Here is a 22,891-nt window from a genome sequence, read left to right as displayed (position 1 = left end):
AGTTGTAAAAGTCTGAACTTGGTATGCTGACTCTTTTCCCCTGTGAAAAGCGTCCAAGCTGGAGAGAGGATGCAGTTGTCGGTGGGTTATAAAAGAACAGCTGAGAAGTTTCCCTTCAGAAACACTTCTATTTTCAGTCTGAAAAGGGAAAGCGTTGCTCCTGTTCTAGCTGTCACCACCATTAGATGCCACTTATATGGATGTTTGAATTCACTCACTTCAGCTCACAACTGATGGAAGTAGAGGTCTTTTTTACACTGAGATGGTTGGAATCAGTTGAAGACATTCCCTATATCTACCATTGGGGACAAAAAGGTATTGTCCGCTGTAATTTCTAGATCAGGTTTAGTTTAATTTATTCCGTGGAAATAGTCAGAGCTGACGAGACAATTATATTATTAACAGACACCTAAACTAATTTAATAAAAAAACACACTATAGTAGACCACTGTTCAAATAACATTCAAAACCCACAAACCTAATGTCCAAAATAAATAAACCTGACCTATCTATGTTTATTTTTGCCGAATGTCTTTTTTTCACCCGAAATATAGATGTAAAAAAAAAACTACGTTGTGGAAGGTAAAGGTGGAGCCAGAGCACACTTACTATCCAAAGGTGAGAAAGTAAAATGGTTAAGATTGCAACATACTAATGAAGTAGGGCCAATAATGAGATGGTTACTTTAACTGACAATTGTATGCTGAAATCCAATGGAGATGCAGCTAACCTGACATTTCTACTAATGTAACGTTGGATGAATAACTAATGCTGTGATGTAATCTTGAATAAGCATGACCCCAACATGTTGTCGAATAATGTCAATTATGAATGATCAGTTATTTAGACTGTTCATTTTTGATTGATTCTATTTGACCTCAGTAATTGTAAAATCCTGCCTACGGCCTTGGTTGAAGCTGATTGGCTGTTGCAGCGCAGCCATCCTCGCTGGCTTACAGACGAAGGCCCTCATCCAGGCTCCACAGTCATTTCACAGTCAACACAGAAGACACACAGAGCTGTGCACTTTGACTCTTTTAACAGCTATCTGCTAAACACTTACTCTACTCCTTACTACTTACACACACACAAACACACACACCATCATGGGCAAATGTTTATCCATTGCTCACCCGAGTTTAATTTGTTATTGAGTGCTGTGAAATGACTAAAGGGTGGAGAGTGCGTACCAGGACTGGACCCAATTATTTCTAATATCCATGAATCCCTAATATATTCCATTTAGTTAGTTGAGGAATTATATTTAAAAAAAATGTTGAGTAAAATATTTCTCGCAAGACCTAAACGGGATGATTTGCTATTATATCAGTCAAGCTTGAAAACCTTTTTTTTTTTTCTCTTTTCTTGAAAGATAAGATTTTGAAAACAAAAACATATACAGTCATATGAAAAAGTTTGGGAACCCCTCTCAGCCGGCATTATAATTGACTCTGCTTTCACAAAAAAAATATAAAAGTGGTATGTCTTTCATTTACCAGGAACAGTTAAGTACTGGGATGTTTTCCAAACAAAGATTTTTTGAAAAGCAGTATTTAGTTTTATGAAATAAAATACAATGTGAAAAACTGTCTGTGCAAAAATATGGGAACCCTTGTGGTTTTGTTGATTTTAATGCCTGTAACAGCATGTAAAACTGATGACTTTAAACACAAAGTTGGTTGGATTATGGTGTTAAGCCTTGAACCTCATAGAAATGTCTGTTTAATCATGAGAAAAGTTATTTTAGGTGCCTAAATGCAAGTTGCACTTCTCTTTGACTCTCTGCTGAAGTGAGACAGAATGGGATCATCAAAACAGCTCCCAAAAGATCTGAAAAACAAAGATTGTTCATTGTCATGGTTTAGGGGAAGGCTACAAGAAGCTTTCCCAAAGGTTTCAATTGTCAATTTCGACTGTAGGGAACGTTGTCAGGAAATGGAAGGACACAGGCATAGTGGCAGTTAAACCCAGGTATGGCAGACCAAGAAAAAAACAGGAGCGGCATAGGTGGAGGATTGTGAGAATGGTTGCACACAACCCACAGATCACCTCCAAAGACCTGCAAGAACATCTGGCTGCAGATGGTGTATCTGTACATCGTTCAACAATTCAGCGCAATTTGCACCAAAACATCTGATTTTTATAAAGACCAAATAACTTAATTTTTGTCTCATCAGTCCAAAGCATTTTCTTCCAATATGATGCTGGCTTGTCTAAATGAGCTTTTGCGTACTCCATGCAACTGTATCTGTGGCGTGGGCGCAGAAAGGGCTTCCTTCTCATCACCCGGCCATACAGATGTTTTGGTGCAAATTGCACTGAATTGTAGAACCATGTACAGATACACAATCTGCAGCCAGATGTTCTTGCAGGTCTTTGGAGGTGATCTTTGGGTTGTGTGCAACCATTCTCACAATCCGCCGCATATGCCACTCTTGTACTTTTCTTGGTCTGCTAGACCTGGGTTTAACTGCAACTGTGCCTGTGTCCTTCCATTCCCTGACAACGTTCCTTACAGTAGAAATTGACAATTGAAACCTTTGGGAAAGCTTCTTGTAGCCTTCCGCTAAACCATGACAATGAATAATCTTTGTTTTTAAGATCTTTTGGGAGCTGTTTTGATGATCGCATTCTGTCTCACTTCTGCAGAGAGTCAAAGAGAAGTGGAACTTGCATTTAGGCACCTAAAATACCTTTTCTCATGATTAAACAGACCTTTATATGAGGTTCAAGGCTTAACAACATAATCCAACCAATTTTGTGTTTAAAGTCCTCAGTTTTACATGCTGTTACATGCATTAAAATCAGCAAAACCACACGGGTTCCCATATTTTTGCACAGCCAGTTTTTCACATTTTATTTAATTTCATAAAACTAAATACTGCTTTTCAAAAAATCTTTGTTTGGAAAACATCCCAGTACTTAGCTGTTCCTGGTAAATTAAAGACATACCACTTTTATCTTTTTTGTGTGAAAGCAGAGTAAATTATAATGCCGGCTGAGAGGGGTTCCCAAACTTTTTCATATGACTGTATATATATTTTAAAGCGGGCGTGCGTGTTTATAAACCTGATGGATCCATGTGCCATGAGTCTTAGCTGATAGTACGGCTGCACAATTTATTAAAATTTAATCAAAATCGCAATATGGTTTACTGCAATTTTGAAATCGCTGGAAGGCGAAAATTGTGTTGAAGGCTAGTGTCAAATTACATCTTAAATGAAATATTGACATGCTGCAGAGATGTCCTGCCTACACATCATTTTCTTATGTCAAATTATATTGCAATAATCAATCACAATAATCATAATAAAATAAAAACAATATCTCTAAATATCAATGGATAAATAAATGGCTTTTGAAGATTTAATAAATATAAAATGACCCATAGTTACCTGGAATTAAGAATGGTTTGAATATGTTCTTTATTGCCTTCCTTTCTTTAACAGGGATAGTGCTTATTATTGACATGAATGACATATAATGAACCGATTTGTCCAGAAAGGCTTGTGAGATCAGATCAGTTTTCACTACGTCAGTGTCTGAGATAAACAAGACATGACATCATCATCATCCTCATCTCCGTGACAGCGCTTCCACAGTTCCGATCCCCTGCACTGCTTTGTATTCTATCAGGATGATTATTGTCAGATGGCCGCAGTGGGCCTGGGTTAGTGCAGACAGTGTATTGCGCTGGGCGGCTCTGGTGAGTTAGCACAGTGCATAGCGCTGGGGCTGTTCTGTGAGGCAGTAAAACTGTGACCCCTGGTATGATGAAAGGGCAGTGGCTCCTTTGAGCGTGTCAAGCGGCGGTGACGGAGCCTCCCCCCCCTGACCACAGCGTGACCCTGGCCCGCCGGGATTAGCCCCAGATAAAGACATACATTCATTAGTTTAACATAACATACACTGATGACTGCACAATGAAAACGTCTCCCAGGCTATAAAAAAAGTGGCCTTCACCCCCCCCATTGTTTGATCTTGACTTGAAGGCTGCACTGGAGCTCAACAGTGTGGCATTTAATAAAAAATAAGGGTTAGCGCTACAACCTTAAGTGGGGTCAATTTAACTCAAGTGTACATCAATGATTTATCATATTATTCATCATTATTAAATGAGGTTTTCTCCAGTTATATACTCACAGGTTATCATCTTAATGTCGCGTTCCGTACAACTCTGAAGTGGAGGATTTCCCAGTTGTAATTTCCGATTTCCGACCTCAAAGCGTTCCAGACAACCGGGAAGTCGTATTTTTGCCGACCTCCTATTAGGATAATACGACTGGAACGCCGTTTAAAGTCGAAGTTCCTACTTGTAAACTTAAAGCATATCCATCTTCCCAGACTTTGATGTCGGATGTCGGAAATTACAATGGACAATATTCCACATTCGACTTGTCTGGAACGCAGCATTAGTACAAAAGACCTCAAAGTCAAAAAATAAATCATTTTCTTAATCAATAAATGTACCTATGTACAGGTCTTACTTTTTTTTGTGCATGTTTTTAAGATTAAATAATTTATTTAACAAATGAACAAATACTTCTGTAAAAACCTTTTAGAATGGTGATTAAATTACCTTTCTTTATACTAATATGAAAAGACATGTTATGGAAGCAAAATAGACAAACATCTCTGAATTGACCAATGATTGAAAACGCAATCTTTTGTCTGCAGTTGTTTACTTTTGCTTTTCTCCTTCAACTATTGGCATGTCAAAGGTCTCAAAAGAGTAATGTAATGAGACGGTGTAAAGACTGTTGTGGTCAAAAATCTGAGGCCATGGGCTCCCAACGTTCTCTTGTGAACTTGAGGGATTGGAGGCCAACACTATGCAGGGCCGAGCGCTTTGTCAGCCTATAAGCAGCGGGGAGGACAGAGCAGACATTGTGCTGCGCTGTATTACACACACGGGTCAAGGGTCAGGTGTAGAGGTCAAAGGGATGGCCAGGCCGCCGCGCAGCCTGTGAAGACAACACTCGAGTTCCTTCACAATCTGCCATATGCAACATACCCACCGGTAGAGCGCAGAGAGGGTTTCAGACTTTACCTGAGCTCATTCACACCAAGCTGAAGGAACGTTGATGTCATAGAGAAACAATAACTTCCTCAGAACCATCCTCACAATTATAAAAAAAAAAAATTAAGAACAATTTTTTGCATCTTTCCTGCTGTATTGACGGATAGAGAGACGGAGGTGAAATGGTGTAGAGAGGGGCTTGACGTGCAGAAAAGACCCGGGCCGGACTAAAAACCTTCGTCCTCTGCGACGAGGACTGAGCTTCATAGAAAAATATTTTTGTGTGGCTTTCTGTACGTTTGTCAATTTCATGAACATGTAAAACAGTTTAAGGAAAGAATCACATCTGAACACTCATCCATACATTTACCTGCCTTATCTAGAAGATTTTATTTTATTTTTTAAATCACTGAATTGGCGATAACTGTGACCTTTGCACTGGAAATTGGCTTTCCTTCTCTCCGCTGCTACAAAGGACATGGAATACAAGTGGAATTTTGAACGGGGTTAAAATGATTAAAATGCCATTTTGAAGAGAAAGCTCAGCTGCTGGGCTTGGCACACTTCCACAACTGCTGCACCGCTAGAAGGTCAAGGATCTCGTCTAAGCAGTACTATAGGTTTCAAATAGATTGCATACATTTCGCCTGACTAATTATAAGTCTCACACTCATGTTCCCCATGGCCACAGAGGACAAAAATGAATGAATGAATGAATGACTGGGACTGGGGAACATAAGGCTATGATGGCAAGAAACCAGTGGAGGACTAAGAACTCAACTCCAGTACAAAGTATAGATTCTTCTAAGACGATTTTTTTGTTGGCATGTTCAAGCTTTATTAGTTAGGACAGAGTTCAAATGGGGAGACGGAGAGAGAGAGAGAGAGAGGGGGGATGACCTGCAGTAAAGGTCCACGGGTCGGACTCGAGCATTTGAACACTGCACGGAAGGCCAGAGCCAATATAGTATGCGCTCTATCCACTACACACCAAGGAGCGCCCGTAAAGTATAGATTCTTCTGGTCCAAATATTACCCAACTACAAGTGAAAGTTACCCAGCCCAACTTTACTAAAGTTAAAGTTCTAAAGTATGTGTTTTTAAAAATACTCAAGTATTCAAAAGGACTCGGTCCCATCCAATAAGATAAGGGGATCAAACTGAAAGGTGAAGTGACACATATTCCTTTCAGATGATGTTTTAAAATTAATTCTTAATCATCATTCATCACATACACTTACAATAATGACAACATTCAAAAACTTCATTTGAAATGTTTTATCTAGAGAGAAAAAAAACTTGGCCTTGAAAGTAAAGAGTAACTACAAGCTTCCTAGAAGTGTAGTGGAGAAATGTAGTTGACTTCAGTACTCAACTAAATGTACTCTGTCCACCACTGCAAGCAGCTAAGCCCATCTGCTCGTTCAAGGCTGTAGTCAGGAGGCAAACTGAACCTCTTTCTGTCATGCTTGGGTGTCTCTGCTGGAGGGTGTGGGTGTATATGTGTGTGTGTGTGGGGATGGTGTGGTGCCCAAGGGGTAACGGAGCACAGGATCCATTCTGTCCTGCCACACAGTTAAAACAATGATCTATCTGTGGCTGCTGCTTCCTCTCATCCATCACCATTGATTGAGTGGGTGAGTGAAGCGCTGACGTCACACAACCCACTGTTAACTGTAAGTGTAATATCCAATCTGTGCTGTGTCCCCAGTGCATCGGTCAGTCAATAGCTGCTCACTCATTTCTAACATTGGATTTTCTTTTTACTGCTAAGAAGGATTATGGAAAGTTTAGTTGATGCTTTAGAAGTTGAGATGTTTGGTTCGGAGTATAGAAAATGTGGAGAATATGGCTGTTGTTTAGGAGAAATGTACATATGCAAACAGCAGGCGTGTGGTCCAATAAACACCTTTTTAATGTACATTTTACACCTTAATGTACAATTTCAAAACTGACTAACTGAAAAAAAAACTATTTATTTGCCTTTTAAATGCTTCTTGAGCACTCCGAGCACCATAAATATAATTCCAATAGGCTCCATTGTATCGGGGTGGAAATCACTGATCTGAAAATGTAGACAAATACCACCAAATGTATGTTCATGTCTGGATACCACTAGGGATGGGACCAAAACCTGGTTCTTTTGAGGACCCTGTTCCGTTTTCTTCAAAACTGGAAAATCAATAACGTTTGAGCTTATCGATAGTGCAATCGACTCCCATTATGTCCGGAATGTTACATCTCGAGTGGAGTCATGTCATTTTAAATCTAATCACTACAGCGTCATATCTAATCACTGGTGTGCATACATCAGTTTAATTTTTAAATCCACGTTGAAACTGACAGGACAAGAGCTAGTTAGCTTAAAAAAAGAAAGTGAGGTTGCAAACAGTTTCAGATGTGAAGGGTTCAGATTGGCTCAGTGAAATTATTATTAGGCAAAGGTCAAATAAAAAGTCTTGGTTTTAGTTAAAAGCCGGACTGCGTAGTTTTTGAGAAACACACGTGAATTCAGAATTGGATAGTTGTATAAAAAGAAAACGTTCTTTTGGATTGAGTTTGTGTCTCACTATCAGCTCTTACTGCTCAGTGAGAAAGAGAGGGACATAATGGACTGAATATCCTGTTAATGGGTTTATTCACGGTAACAATGAGACTCAGAGGGGGTATTAGAGTTTCAAAGAAAACCGTTTGACCTTACTAAGGCTTCAATGGTGGCATGGCCAACAGCACGTTACATCTAAATCTAGCCTGTGTGAACCCAGTCCGTGCTACGTCTCTGTCAGGCCTAATAGCAGTGTGCCATGCAAGGGCCAAACCATGGTTGAGACATTGGTGGAGTCCAAATAAAACCATAATAATAATTTTTCACTATTCTGAGAGGATAGTTTTGTAATTTGGAAAATTCATATCCAATTGAAAATAACAGGAGACAGCAGATACAATCAATCAATGTCAATAAAAGGCATACACATTTTCTCCTGCACATTGAGCGGTGGTTTGCCCATGTGATAAAAGGTGGCCCTTTGCCTTGTAGTGCTGAGATAAGAGCTGGGGGGGGGGCTGACCCAGGACCAGCCAGGCCAGGCCCAGGCCAGGCTGGCAGGTAGAGGCCAACATACTCGGATATCAGGCTGGCTTTGCCCTTCGCTGGCCATGCGGAACACCAGCCATCTGGGGCCATAGGAACAGGGGACAGTGATGAACTGATATAAGAGGCTGCATGCATGTTGGGGAAGGATTCCTGGTACAGTGCTGTGCTGCTAATGGCCCCAGGTTGAGGTTAGGGGGGACTTTACAACATGGCCTCGCCCTCGTGCACCAACAAGTCCAGCCATATGGCACTTTCTAATAAGGAATGTGAATTCTGATGTATTGTCATATACATTACAGTGTCGGTGGCAGTGTGACTCAAAGCCCAACTGGAGTTAGATGGACTTCAACCACACTATAGTTGGAAGAATATTTTTTATTGTTGCTTTTGTATTGAAAGAGATATTTAGTTGTTTCAAATGATTTTAACGTTTTGATCTTGGTTGTTTTGGTCCGGAGTAAAATAACTGAAGTTGAGGTAATGCCTTTTTAAAGATGGTTGCATAAGAGAAATATTAACAAAAACATTTTTTTTTCATTTTGGATTATTTCCATTTTGGTCAAAGAGTTGACATTAACTGCTCACATTAACGTCAGTAGTGTGAATCTGTGGTCGGATCGTCATACAACATACACATCTACACTAATTTACTCTAGCAATGTCGCCTTCCATTCAGTTACAGTACTGTTGTGGTAAATAAGTAGCATATTGAGCATTGCATAGCAAAGCCCCTGACCCAGGGGGACAAGAGGGCGCTGTGTTATTTTGATGGGGAGCTGATTGCGCCGGAGGTTTTTAGAGGTGAAAGGTTAAAGATGCAGCCTTTCTTTGTCAACAAACAATAGGGCTGGGCAGAGCAGGCTCCGGCTGTATTGGCTGCTGCTGGAAGCCTTCCATGCCTCGGGCTAGAATGGTCAATAAACTGTGGGGTCGGATTAGCAACAGAGACCACACACTGGAGAGCTCCATTCTTCTCTATAGCTTGGTCCATTATCAGTCAACACTGCAGCCTTGGAGAACAGCTTCATCCTCCATCCCAGCAAAGCCACTAATAAGAGCTGTGAGCACAGAGCAATTGAAGAATAAAAAAATAAAAAAACTGATGTGTGGGTGGACTGATGTCCTCCTGTGACCTTCTGTTCGTTTAAGCAAAAGACTGACCATTTTCCAAAGCATGCTGTAGTGTTATACATGTTACAATTGCAACCTTTCAGCCAGCGACCATTTCAGTAAATTAGTCGGTGAACTCCGACAATTGGTTGCAGTGGACCTCATCTGACCAGAGCTATTGGTTCAAGATGGAATCAGACTTGATGTTCACTGTAAGAATTACTTGGACATTGGAATTAGAAAAGTTTCTTTAAAAACAAAAGGACAGGCCATGCTTTGTCATGTTGACGGTTGGTCATCCTACCACTTTGGTCCTGACTGAAGTATCTCAATGAGTAATGGATGGATTGCCATGAAATTTGGCACAGTCATTCGTGATCCTCTCCCTGCTTTATGCACACCCGCCATTACCTGCAACACTAATACAGATAGGTAGAAACCTGCTAACGTCAAACTGAATGCACAAACCCGCAAAACGGAGACTAAAGGGTAGAATTAGCCATTCTGGGGAATGCTGATTCTCTGAATTGCTGAAGGATTTTGAAAATGATTGATTGATTTTGAACGAAGAATTAGATTTTTCTCTTGAATTGCTGACTGCACTTTTAACAGGCAGAAACCTTTTTCCTCTGATGATCATAAATGACCTGCAGCAGCAAACCATCAGTGAAAAGAATGCTATTCTTAAATAGTTATATTGCTCGGGACAGTTTTTTCCCAGGAACTTGGAGGAAACGATTTACGGCAGACGGACAGGAACATCCTGTGTTTCCCGAGACGTTTCTAAATCAAAGTTTAATCTGCTTCACCATGGTCATATTACCAATGTTAAAGTGACAGTCACACATAAAACTGAATGTTCCTCGTACCTGCTTTAAATAAAAAAAGAAAATTAAAAAATTGAGCTTACAAGTTCCAAAAAGCACCAAAAGCTACAGTGAAGCACAAGTTACCCTGCGGCGGGCAGTTAGAAGCAAATATAGCACATGCTCCGATGATGGCAGCACATCGGTCTGACTGTAGTAGCACACTGCTTTAATGAAGGAGCTGTTTTTCCAGTGTTAGTGTGTGTCGGTGCATATTGATGTGCAGCACTTGCCTGATGGCAGTATGTTAAACAGGTGGTGTAAAGGTTTTCTCTGCTGTTCTTTAAGCCCTCCTCACACAGCCAGTGCTCTGTAGATGTTGTAGTGATGTTTTTCAACAGGCTGATGTTAGAGCAACAGTACAGTCTGACAGTGTACAGTGTCACCATAGCCCTTCAGTCTGGTGGGGTTTAGTCATAAACAGTCGTTTAAAGGCCAGGACACACCGGCCCGATAATCGCCGTCGGAGAGTCTGGAGGGGGCGGGGACACGCATCTGTTTGGTGTGTGCCGTGACGTCGGTCGTCGTAGATGTGGTCGGGCTTCTTTTGAGCCGGCGGCGGGCAGTCTTTCAGTTGGAGCAATTTGATTGGTGGAGGGCTAGCGAATCAGTGAAGCCCAGAAGTGAGGCGGGTAGCACAAACGGCTAACAACAGCTAGCCATTGTTTTAATGTGCTTGTTTGTTTGTTTCGTTCAGCCAGTACTCACATGCATCAACCCTTGTTGACTGCTCGACACCATGCTCGACACTCTCTGCTAAAAATGCAGCTCTTTATGGTCCATAAATATAAATACGTATTTCTATCTATGTTCATGGTCTAGAGAGCTTTCTCATCATTTCCGGCTTCCGTATTTTTTTTGGGCCACAATACAGATTAGCGCCGCCTGCTGTTATGGAGACATTACGTCCTGCGCAAGCGCAGAGCGTAGGGAAAGTCAGCAGTCGGCTCAGTGTGTTCTTGGCACTTTTTTGGCCGCGACGGGCTGAATGGAGCTGTCTGAATCGGCAGACTCCATTTTCGGGTAGTTGGACCGTCGGTAGTGTCCTGGCCTTAAAAGCCAGATAAAATAAACACCAAGCTATATACAGGTCCTTCTCATATAATTAGCATATTGTGATAAAGTTGATTATTTTCCATAATGTAATGATAATAATTGATAATTTCATATATTTTAGATTCATTGCACACCAAATTAAATATTTCAGGTCTTTTGTTGTTTTAATACTGATGATTTTGGCATACAGCTCATGAAAACCCCAAATTCCTATCTCAAAAAATTAGCATATCATGAAAAGGTACTCTAAACGAGCTCTTAACCTAATCATCTGAATCAACTAATTAACTCTAAACACCTGCAAAAGATTCCTGAGGCTTTTAAAAACTCCCAGCCTGGTTCATTACTCAAAACCGCAATCATGGGTAAGACTGCCGACCTGACTGCTGTCCAGAAGGCCATCGTTTACACCCTCAAGCAAGAGGGTAAGACACAGAAAGACATTTCTGAGCGAATAGGCTGTTCACAGAGTGCTGTATCAAGGCACCTCAGTGGGAAGTCTGTGGGAAGGAAAAAGTGTGGCAGAAAACGCTGCACAACCAGAAGAGGTGACCGGACCCTGAGGAGGATTGTGGAGAAGGGCCGATTCCAGACCTTGGGGGACCTGCGGAAGCAGTGGACTGAGTCTGGAGTAGAAACATCCAGAGCCACCGTGCACAGGCGTGTGCAGGAAATGGGCTACAGGTGCCGCATTCCCCAGGTCAAGCCACTTTTGAACCAGAAACCGGCAGAAGCGCCTGACCTGGGCTACAGAGAAGCAGCACTGGACTGTTGCTCAGTGGTCCAAAGTACTTTTTTCGGATGAAAGCATGTCATTCGGAAATCAAGGTGCCAGAGTCTGGAGGAAGACTGGGGAGAAGGAAATGCCAAAATGCCTGAAGTCCAGTGTCAAGTACCCACAGTCAGTGATGGTCTGGGGTGCCATGTCAGCTGCTGGTGTTGGTCCACTGTGTTTTATCAAAGGCAGGGTCAATGCAGCTAGCTATCAGGAGATTTTGGAGCACTTCATGATTCCATCTGCTGAAAAGCTTTATGGAGATGAAGATTTAATTTTTCAACAAGACCTGGCACCTGCTCACAGTGCCAAAACCACTGGTAAATGGTTTACTGACCATGGTATTACTGTGCTCAATTGGCCTGCCAACTCTCCTGACCTGAACCCCATAGATAATCTGTGGGATATTGTAAAGAGGAAGTTGAGAGACACCAGACCCAACACTGTGGATGAGCTTAAGGCCGCTATCGAAGCATCCTGGGCCTCCATAACACCTCAGCAGTGCCACAGGCTGATTGCCTCCATGCCACGCCGCATTGAAGCAGTCATTTCTGCGAAAGGATTCCCGACCAAGTATTGAGTGCATAACTGAACATCATTATTTGAAGGTTGACTTTTTTGTATTAAAAACACTTTTCTTTTATTGGTTGGATGAAATTTGCTAATTTTGAGATAGGGATTTTTAGTTTTTCTTTACTTTTTGCCAAAATCATCAATATTAAAACAATAAAAGGCTTGAGCTACTTCAGTTGTGTGTAATGAATCTAAAATATATGAAAGTCTAATGTTTATCAGTACATTACAGAAAATATTGAACTTTATCACAATATGCTAATTATATGAGAATGACCTGTATATATGTATGATTTGAGATTAATAATAGTACTAAGAATAATTATGGAAGGTTTAGTTGATGTGTAAGTGCTTTAATAGTTGAGTTTTTTGGTTCAGAGTATTGAAAGAAAAGAGACAATGGCCATAAGATGTATAGGTGAAATGAACAGACGCAAACGGATAAAGTTCTGTCAAGTAAACACTTAAACGTAGATTTTGGGCCTTTTTATTTATAATAATATGAAAGAAGACATGTTATGGAAGCAAAATAGATGAGAAAACAGTTTTTGCCTGCAGTGTTTCACCTTTTTAAGTTTTAATATCCCGGCGCGGTGGGAGGTGCTCACACATAGACATTAATCCATGTTAAGACGTCAATAGAAGTGTGTGTGTGTGTGTGTCTGCTGCACAGGGGAGGGCCAGCAGTGAGGCACGTGTGTGTGTGTGTGTTGGAACAGAGCTTGTGTGTTGGTGTATGCTCCAGGGAGAACATATGCTGGTGTTGGCTGTGTGTGTGTGTGGTAGGGGGGGGGGGGGAGGGGCATGCTGGCGTGTGTCGGGTCAGGGGTCTGCAGCTGTTGATAGCACGGTGGTACAACCAGCCCGCGCTCTGGATGTTTGTGAGGGATGGAGCTTTGCCGCCTTGTGCCTTGTTGTAAGTGAGAAGTGTTGGACGCAGGCAGCACAGATGGTCAGGGGCTTCTGATGGAGGCACACTGGGGGGGGGGGGCAAGTGGGGATGTTAGAAAGAAAAAGTCTGAGACGGCAAGAGGGGTAACCAATATATGAAGCAAACAGATTGTCCTGGGGGTTATGGTCGGACCCGTATGCTCGTCAGATGGTCTGTAACTCTGTATCAGGCAAGTAAAAAGAAAATGGGATTTGATGCTGTCCGCTCGTGTGGTCCATCGCTCTTATTTTTTATTTTTTTATAATTGTGTTTATTCAAAAATTTACAAAAGAGACCATGTATTAAACCAAAACGGAACAACTCAGCACAAAAACATAATGTTTTTTTTATTGAGTCAGCATTTACTGGACAGTTTATTCATATTCACTTGCTCCAACTCGTCTTATCTGCAACCACTTCGCTAACGAAAAAATGACACCACAAAGTTAGACACCAGTCGAAGTTTCAAGGACTTGAAAAAGCAACAGATTGCCAGAAGTCGAAACTATGTGTGTATCCAAAATGAAGATCTGAAGGTCCAAACCTGTTGTTTCATAGAAATACATATTTTTATTTATTTTTATTTTTAATTTTTTTGCAATTTACCCATTTAAGAAAGGCATTAGGAAAAACGGGTGCTGTAGCCTCACACTTGAAGGATTTCAATGGATTTGTGTCTGCATCATAGCCTACCCCATGTACTGTAAAAGAAAATCTAAAATTACAATGTGGATATTATTTATTCTCACAGGCACACAGGTTCACTTGTCAGGAAAAGCTTAACATACAGTAACGTAGGTCATTTGGACTGTTGGCCAAATTAATACTGCCACAGTGTGTCCTGTTCGGTACACAAGAAACGTAAAAGATTTAGATAATCGTTTATGTGTATTAGTTACATTCTGAATTCGCAACATGGAAATCATGCACGCGTAAGAAATTCTAAATGAAAACCTAGAATCATTATTGTGATTAAAGCAGGTCTGGATTGACATACTAATGAGCTGTGTCAAACATACAATTTGACCAGGGCCCCTCTGTAAAACAAGGCCTCAAGATGAGCTAAACATACATGAGCCACCTTATCATATCAGTCATATTCTGCTTTAATGGTGGTACTTATTAATAGAAAAATAAAAAAAATAATTAATTAATTTACCGTACTTTTCGGACTATAAGCCGCAACTTTTTCCCCGTTTCTCGACCCTGTTATTACACAGCACAGTATATGTTCTGTAGCTACTAGGGATGGGCGTTAGTAATCGAGTACTCGAGTACTCCTCGTTTCAAATGATCTCGATTGGTGGATGAGGAAAATCGTTTTTTGTTTTTTTTAGTGTTTGTAGCCTTTAGGCCGGCCGGCGGGCCGGCCCTATTTTAAAATGTTATATACGTGTACAAAACGGCACAAAACGGATAAAATAAAGTTTAACAAAATTAAATATTTTGATCCAAGTTAAATAAACTAAGCGTTGTGTCAAACAGCAACCGCAAATAACTGCCACCTCTGTGCAGCGCAGCCAGTGTGTGGTCTCCACAGCACCGCGGAGCTGAATGCGGTGCTGGAAAACTTGGAAAGTCACGTAAAGAAGCCAGGCTGACTTCGGGCACATTCGAGCAAACAACAGTTAAGAAGCCTTTATTATGGAATATAGGATTGAGATTCAAAAGCCGACGGTGTAACGTTCCGTTAACGAGGAATTAGTCGCGGTAATTAGTCACGGACAGGAGTGAGCATTACGCGGTTGGATATACAACTACTACTTCTACTGCTTTGGTGAGTTATTTAGCCTATCTATGTGTTTATATTGTAGGACAATAATGTTATTGTATTTGCTGCCCTTCTTATTTTAAATGGTGTCTATTTTGATTGTTAGCCAACTACAGCCCATGCTTTTTTTCTCTCTCTTTTTTTTCTCTCCACCGCAGACCTACTCGATCGGTTTAAATTGTGGCCCGCTTATTTAATTACTTTCAGTTAGGAAAATGTGTTTTAAACTTGTGGAAAATAAATCCTTACAATCATATGGTAACTGTGACTGTTTGACAAGAAGCATTAAGTGCAGGTTATTGGCTTTATTGCGATGCACCGTTATTCTGCAGACAGATGTGCTGCGTTCTAAAAATTGAAAAAAGTTTAACGAGGAATCGATTGATCCTCGAGGAATGCAAGCGATCACACGAGTGGTGAAAACACTCGTGTCCATCCCTAGTAGCTATTGCACTAAATGGTAACACTTGAATATGTTATGCAAATATGCAACTTGTTTGTTGAAATGTTAATAAATGGGAGCTTCCTCAAGCAGCCATCTCTTTCCCGACAATCCCCTCTGTGCACAAATTCTTACATATGGTAATTAAACATTATAACACCTGCGGCTTATAGTCCAGTGCGGCTTATAGTGCGGAAAGTACGGTACTTTCCGCACTGTTTTTGCATCTGTAAAGCACCTTGAATGGCCTTGTGTCCGAAATGTGCTTTATAAATAAACTTGCCTTGCCTTACTTCAAAAGAAGCTGGGGGTCTGTGGCCCTGGGGTAGCTATAATTTGCCTAGTTAGAAACCCAGCCATGATTTGAACAAAAATCATGAATTTGGTAGCCAATTATTAATATTTTTTTGTGTTGTGTGTCAGCATTTTATTCCTCTACAACACACTCTGTCCTCTGTCTTTTAATTTAAATATGATTTTATTTTGAAGTTTAGCTTTTTATTTAACCAGGCAGGTCATCAAGAAGTAATTCACAGAGACGGCTTGGCAAAAGACCAAAGCCTTTAAAGAGGGGGTTGGGACTGAAAAGACAGGTCGGATTAGATGTTGAAAGGACAAACGGCACACACCCAGTTCATCTCAACGCTTTGAACACAGTAAAAGACATATACAGCGGCATTAAATCACACATTTTATGCACAGTTAAAAAGACAGCAAAGATGTTATAGTAATCTGCCTTTTACATTTACATTTAGCCTTTTACAGTTATATTCTAGACTAGATGACATGAGCACATAATGAATGAAAAGGTCATTTTATCAATATCGAATATTGCCAATTTTCTTATTTTCCAAACTTTTCTGAAAGAAATCGGTATACAACAATTTTTACCCTAACCACCTTCAGTGTCTCGCCTAACATAAAAAGGAATTTCCTTTTTATTCACTATAGCTTTGGGCAAATATAATATACATCTCAAACCTCGAAAAAGATCTATGTACAGTGTTGAGGCCATCGTCCAGTAAAGCGCGCTCATTTTCCAATAAATTGCTTTAATTTCAATTTCAGTGTGAGCTGACTTGCAGCTAACCTCTAACCCCTGTGTTCCTCTTCTTCCAGGCTTTTACAGCGACCATCCACTAGACTCTGAACACAACGACGGCATGGGTGAGTCCAAAGACATGTTGCATTTGTTCCCAGTGGGTGGAAGGATACAGCAAAATGAGTTGGTGGAAAAGTCTATTCAAATGTACTCTGCTAGGAAACACACCATCTATTCCCCCCCCCCCCCCCACCCCCCCCCCCCCCCCCCCCCACACTTCATTGTTAAGACACTGAGTTGCTGTAGTAACTGTCATAGCAACACCAGTCACACACAAACATCTTCCTCTGCTCATGACACGGCTGGCTCGGTTTTCACTTTCTGGTTTATCAAATAAAATCCTTACATCATAGCTCCATCTAGTGGTTAAGTAGAGGGCTGCAATCATATATCTTTTTATTTTATTTTATATCATTTCCAATCACATCCACAAGAGGGGAGTACAAACTCAATGATGATGGAGCATGGCTTCTACTGTTAGCAGTATGGGTCCTTTGGCTCCACAGCAGTAACCGGGGAAAAACTGTGTGGGAACTACAGTGGAAAAAGTTAACAATGAAATGTCTACAAGCAGCCACATCCTTTTTAATAGCAGGATCGTTATTGTTGTTTTGTTGCTTTAGAAAGAACTTGTTTGTGTGTTGTTTTTCATCATTTTTTGTTCCATTGGATATAGCCTCAGTTTGTGCATAGGTGTGTTAGTTGAATGCATAACCTCTGTGTGACTGGCTACAACTCATGCCATGGGGTGGTAGGATGGCCTAGAGGAGAAAGTGGCCGACCAGTAACCATGAGGTTATTAGTTTGATTCCCGGCACTGGACAGAAGGGTGTTAGTTGTAACACTAGTGGTGGTTGGTATAGCATCTATGGTGCCCACCATCTCTACCATTATGTCCTTGAGCAAGGCACTTAACCCCGAACTATGGCTGACCCTGCGCTCTGACCCCCTTCCGAGGTGTGGTAACTTGAGAGGGGATATGCGCAGAACAAATTTCGATGTACATTTTGTAAATAAACGTAACTTAATCGTCATCATCACAAATGGCCGCGGGTCATGGATGATAATTTAAACATGTCCGAATGGTGTGACTCTTGGCACTTTAGAGGAAAAGCTGTGAGCAAGAGGGGGCCAAGGGGTGAGGCAATGGTCCAATGTTAAGGTCCAGGTTCAGGCGAAGTTCAGCCCCGGGACCCTTTAGCTTTGCCATGGCAGCGCCAGGTGGCACCATGGGGGGGGGGGGGGTCAGAGGTCGCACACAGTTCACAAAGCGCTGACCTCGCCGTGACTCTCCGCTGACCTGATTGTGTGCGGCTCTGGGTCCAGGCCTGGGCTTTCTCTATAAACAGGGGGAAGGGGGGAGAGGGTTAGTCAGGGAGAAGAAGTGGAAGGAAGCCGGAGAGGAACTATTAAAACCTGCGCACACTAGAGAATGGCCCGCATTGTTGCGTGCTGCACGAGAGGAGGGGCTTGGATTTATGAGGCCCAGAGCCTGATTGGGTTGTAAACTTGACGAGGTTGGCTCCCGGCCGCCGCCACCCCCCCTTCCCCCCCCCCTCTCTCTCTCTCTCTGTTTGTGTGTGTGTGTCTCCCTCTCTCTCCCAGGATGCCCCTGTGCGTGCACTGGGCAAAGGGGTGATGCTGAGGTCAAGGGGGACCGAGGCCGGGCTCCTCCATGCTTGTAAATGCTCTGACGGGTGGGAATTCAGAAACCCCCATTCAGTGACCAAAAAACCTCCAGGTCAAGGGGCCAAATAGCTGAGTTAGCAACAGCTGTTTTCATCACTAGCCCCGTAGATAAAGTCCTTACAATCGGATGAGCTCAAATAAAAAGTTTAGCTGGATGCCCCTGAAATATATGCAAACGCCCTTGAAATTGACATTTTTTTGTATGCATTTGAAGAAAGCCAGTGTTGAAATGGGCCGGCTTTAGACATCTGTAGTGCTTCCTGCACACACTAGTCCCGCCCCTTCCTTCTTCCTGTGCCAACGTCATTGTCGTAGAGGAAGCGAATCGGCCATCGATCCATTTGTGTACAAGATCCATGTGTTAGCATAATTATAAATATGTATCATTGTGGACAGCGACCTTTTGTCTATAATAAAGTTCTCTAGGGCATAGGATTAATACTGATCCTCCCTTTTATATCCATCATACTTGTACGGAGTGCAGTTGGCATTCAATATCATACTAAGTGGTATTAAAAAAGAAAGTCTTAAATTTGGTTTGGAAAACCCTGGCGGCAAAAAAAAGTTGATTTCCTACCCAGCCCTCCTCTGAATCTTTCTCCTTCAGACTTAGAGCAGGCATCAACCATCTTCATGGAGCTGCAGCTGGTCATTTATTGGGGATTAATTAGTGGTTCATGGGGTTATGAAGCTGTAAGACCGCAGTGGGCACAGACGTAGCCCTCTGGTTCGGTGGTAAAACATCCAAAAAGTCCATTTAAAGCCGGAGCTGGACACTTATTCACTCGACACATGCATACATCTGGATCAATTATTTAACGGTCAAGATTTCTCACAGTGGATGTAAATCATCACCTGGGTTATTCTTTAGCTTTTTCCCCTCAAACATTCATTGAAGCAAGTCTCTTGGAAGCGTAAAAGTCATACCCCATCAACAAATGTGTTTTTGTGTCATGTTTTGCCTCCGTGGCTCCACCCCCCCTCCTGCGGTCACCTCTCTTGACCCTGGCTCGGTCACAGTCCTCCCTGACCCCATGCACTGCATTAGGGTCCACAACACAGCTGACCAATGGCTGTCAAGTGGGTCAACAACCGGGGTTATCAGGCTTCTTTAGTGACTACCTCTGTTCCATGGTTAATCATTAGCAGCTGGGGTCAGGACTTTCTCTCCTAAACTTTGCCCCCGAGTGAGTGGTTTCACTCGTGCAGTTTTCATTCCTTTGCAGATACATTTCTCATCTTTTGGGAAATGTACACACTACACAGTAGGTGCGATCATATTGGTAACAATAAATGTACCTTCCAATTTTCCGCATTCCATGTCCACCTGGATAAGCTATGTGGAAGATGCTATTTGGTTAAAAGAGCAATGGCTAAATGCCCAGTTTAATGACTAGTTATCAATCATGTGAGACACTGCCGGCAAAAACATTGCTTTTTTTCAAGTAAAGGTCAATTTTGAGATTTTTGGCTATTTTCCTTCCATACTATAGTCTTCCTCTTTCATATTCGTATACCTAAAAGGTCCCACTTTTTCTGTACATTTAGGTGTTTATTTGACTAAGGGTTGTCTGTTTGCGTCTATTTCTCCTATACAGCCATGTTTAACAGCGCTTATCTTGACATTAGATTTTGTAATACTCTGAAACAAAAAATCTCCACTTCTAAAGCATTAACTTTCCATTATTCATTCTCAGCACTATTCAGAGTGTTATTACTAAATGATTTGTTAACATGTTGTTTATTGTCTCACTTATGATACATTTTATTCTTAAAAACATGCCAAATGCATCTTAAGATCTGTTCATAGGTTTTTTTTTTTTTGATTTGTACAATTATTTATACAATGAAAATGGCTGTATCCAAAATTCTTTAAAAGCTTTGGACACTATTGTGTTGTAAAAAAAAAAAAAAAAAAAAAAAGACTATATAGGGGAAGGTGGGGTGATTTGTGCATTTTGGAAGTTGCAAAACCCCTTGTTTCTAGAAAACCGTGGAAGAAATTGGAAATGTGACCACATATTTAAGAAGAGCCATCCATTTGACTCATCCTGTAAAGAAGGGAGACACAAGGAATAAGATATAAGCACATTTAAGCTAAAAAAACTGTGTTTTGCCTTTCAAAGTAAAATTTCCATGATCAAGGTTTTTTGATTATTGTGTCTGAACAATTATAGACACGTTTGAAAACATTTGACACATGTTTTAGTGCTTTGGTATGCTACACTTTGAGTCTATATAGTTAGCACAATGTCAACCCTAAATTGCTGCATCATGCCTATTATCCAAAATTCTGGGGATGGGGTGATTTGTGCGCAAGGGCCTGGGTGAGTTATAAGTAAGTAAGTAAGTAAAATGTATTTATAAAAGCACATTTATGACAGTTTGCACTGTCCAAAGTGCTGTACATAGTGCATTCAGTAGGTAAACAATGAAGGTAAAATAACAATAACCAAAATAAAAGACGTAAAGCCCATACATCCACATAAACACAGATAGTAGTGCAGAGGTAAGTAAGTAGTGCAGAGGTTAATGGGGAGGAAACACCAGGGTGTAGATATGGGTTTTGAGCCTTGATTTAAAGGCAGTAATGTAGGGGGAATCACATTTGTCAGGTGGCAGTTGGTTCCACAAGCACGGAGCAACTAGTGCAAAGTACATTTCTGAGAGTTGTGCCAGTGGCATGGCTGTATACGCTGGTCACCAAAAGAAAGTGATTGTCTACAGTAGCTCAGAAGAGAGTGACATCTCAATTCCACTTAACGACACCACTGATGAGAGTTCAGATGGCCAGAAAGATGATGATGGTGACTTTGTCATTGTGACACAATGACGCACAAATCACCCCACTACGTGGGGTGATTTGTGCGACAAGACAACTTTTTTTCCGAAAGCTATATTTCTTAAACAGTTTATTCCAGATCCAAAGTTTTTATTGCCAGGGATGCACAACATCCTGAAATATATGTACATATTTGAGTTGGAGACTTAACTGTCAAGGCCTCACTTTAAAATCACTTTGAGTAAAAAGTTGCACAAATCACCCCACCTTCCCCTACGTACAGTATCTCACAAAAGTGAGTACACCCCTCACATTTCTTTAAATATTTCATTATATCTTTTCATGGGACAACACTGAAGAAATGACTCTTTGATACAATGTAAAGTAGTCGGTTTACAGCTTGTATAACAGTGTAAATGTACTGTTCCCTCAAAATAACTTGACACACAGACATTCATGTCTAAAGTGCTGGCAACAAAAGTGAGTACACCCCTGAGTGAAAATGTCCAAATTGCGCTGAAAGTGTCAATATTTTGTGTGGCCTCCATTATTTTCCAGCACTGCCCAAACACTCTTGGTAGATAATCTTATTTGGTTCAGATGGTATCAAGGTTGTGGGGCGGCAACCAGGTGAGGAGTACAAAGACAAGTGTGTCTTGCCTATAGTCAAGCATGGTGGTTGGAGTGTCATGGTCTGGGGCTAAATGATTGCTGCCAGCACTGGGGAGCTACAGTTCACTGAATGCCAACATGTACTGTGCCATACTGAAGCAGAGCATGATCCCCTCCCTTCGTAAACTGGGCCGCAGGGCAGTATTGCAACATGATAAACGACCCCAAACACACCTCCAAACCACCACTGCCTTACTGAAGAAGCTGAGGGTAAAGGTTATGGCCTGGCCAAGCATGTCTCCAGACTTAAACCCTATTGAGCATCTTTGGGGCATCCTCAAATGGAATGTGGAGGAGCGCAAGGTCTCTAATATCCACCAGCTCCTAGATGCTGTCATGAATGAGTGGAAGAGGATTCCAGTGGCAACCTGTGAAGCTCTAGTGAACTCCATGCCCAAGAGGGTTAAGGCAGTGCTGGAAAATAATGGTGGCCACACAAAATATTGACACTTTGGGCCAAATTTTGACATTTTCACTTAGGGGTGTACTCACTTTTGTTGCCAGCAGTTTAGACATTAATGGCTGTGTCGAGTTGTTTTGAGGGGACAGTGTACAGCTTGTATAACAGTGTAAATTTACTGACTACGTTACATTGTATCAAAGTGTAATTTCTTCAGTGTTGTCCCATGAAAAGATACAATGAAAATGAAATATTTGAAGAAATGTGAGGGGTGTAACTACATTTTGTGATATACTGTGTGTGTGTGTATACGTAGAGACGTATATTTACACATAATTAGATGTTGCCATATTTGCATATTTATTCAAACATTTCTGAAAATATTGTATTCCAAAGATAACTGTTAATGTAAGTAATCAACTGGCAACGTTTCATGATATCAATAAGTTAAAAACTATTTAACCTACACACTTTAATCTTCCATGGAGCCCACCTTGCAAAATCAGGCCTCCTGCAGCACTACACCTTCCAGGCCATTAGGGGGCAGTAGATCCATGCCGACCTCCATGTGATGTATGGTCCCCACGTGCCACCTGGACCCAGTGAAC

At 41.4% G+C, this 22,891-nt stretch overlaps 1 protein-coding gene across 1 annotated transcript in view; it reads left to right on the top strand.

The window, feature by feature from the left end:
• Window positions 1-22,891, top strand: part of nr6a1a (nuclear receptor subfamily 6, group A, member 1a) — a gene marked incomplete at both ends in the record, with an annotated part of 112,561 nt that overhangs the window by 8,751 nt on the left and 80,919 nt on the right. The window contains one exon of the mRNA XM_080049670.1: window positions 16,758-16,805. Coding sequence (XP_079905796.1) covers window positions 16,758-16,805 — 48 coding nt within the window. The remainder of the gene's footprint in view (window positions 1-16,757; window positions 16,806-22,891) is intronic.

The sequence above is a fragment of the Ammodytes marinus genome, assembly GCF_949987685.1.
Source record: "Ammodytes marinus genome assembly, chromosome: 2".
In the NCBI taxonomy this organism is placed as follows: domain Eukaryota; kingdom Metazoa; phylum Chordata; class Actinopteri; order Uranoscopiformes; family Ammodytidae; genus Ammodytes; species Ammodytes marinus.
The sequence above is the reverse complement of the archived record's forward strand: the minus strand, read 5'-3'. Positions and strand labels throughout refer to the sequence as shown.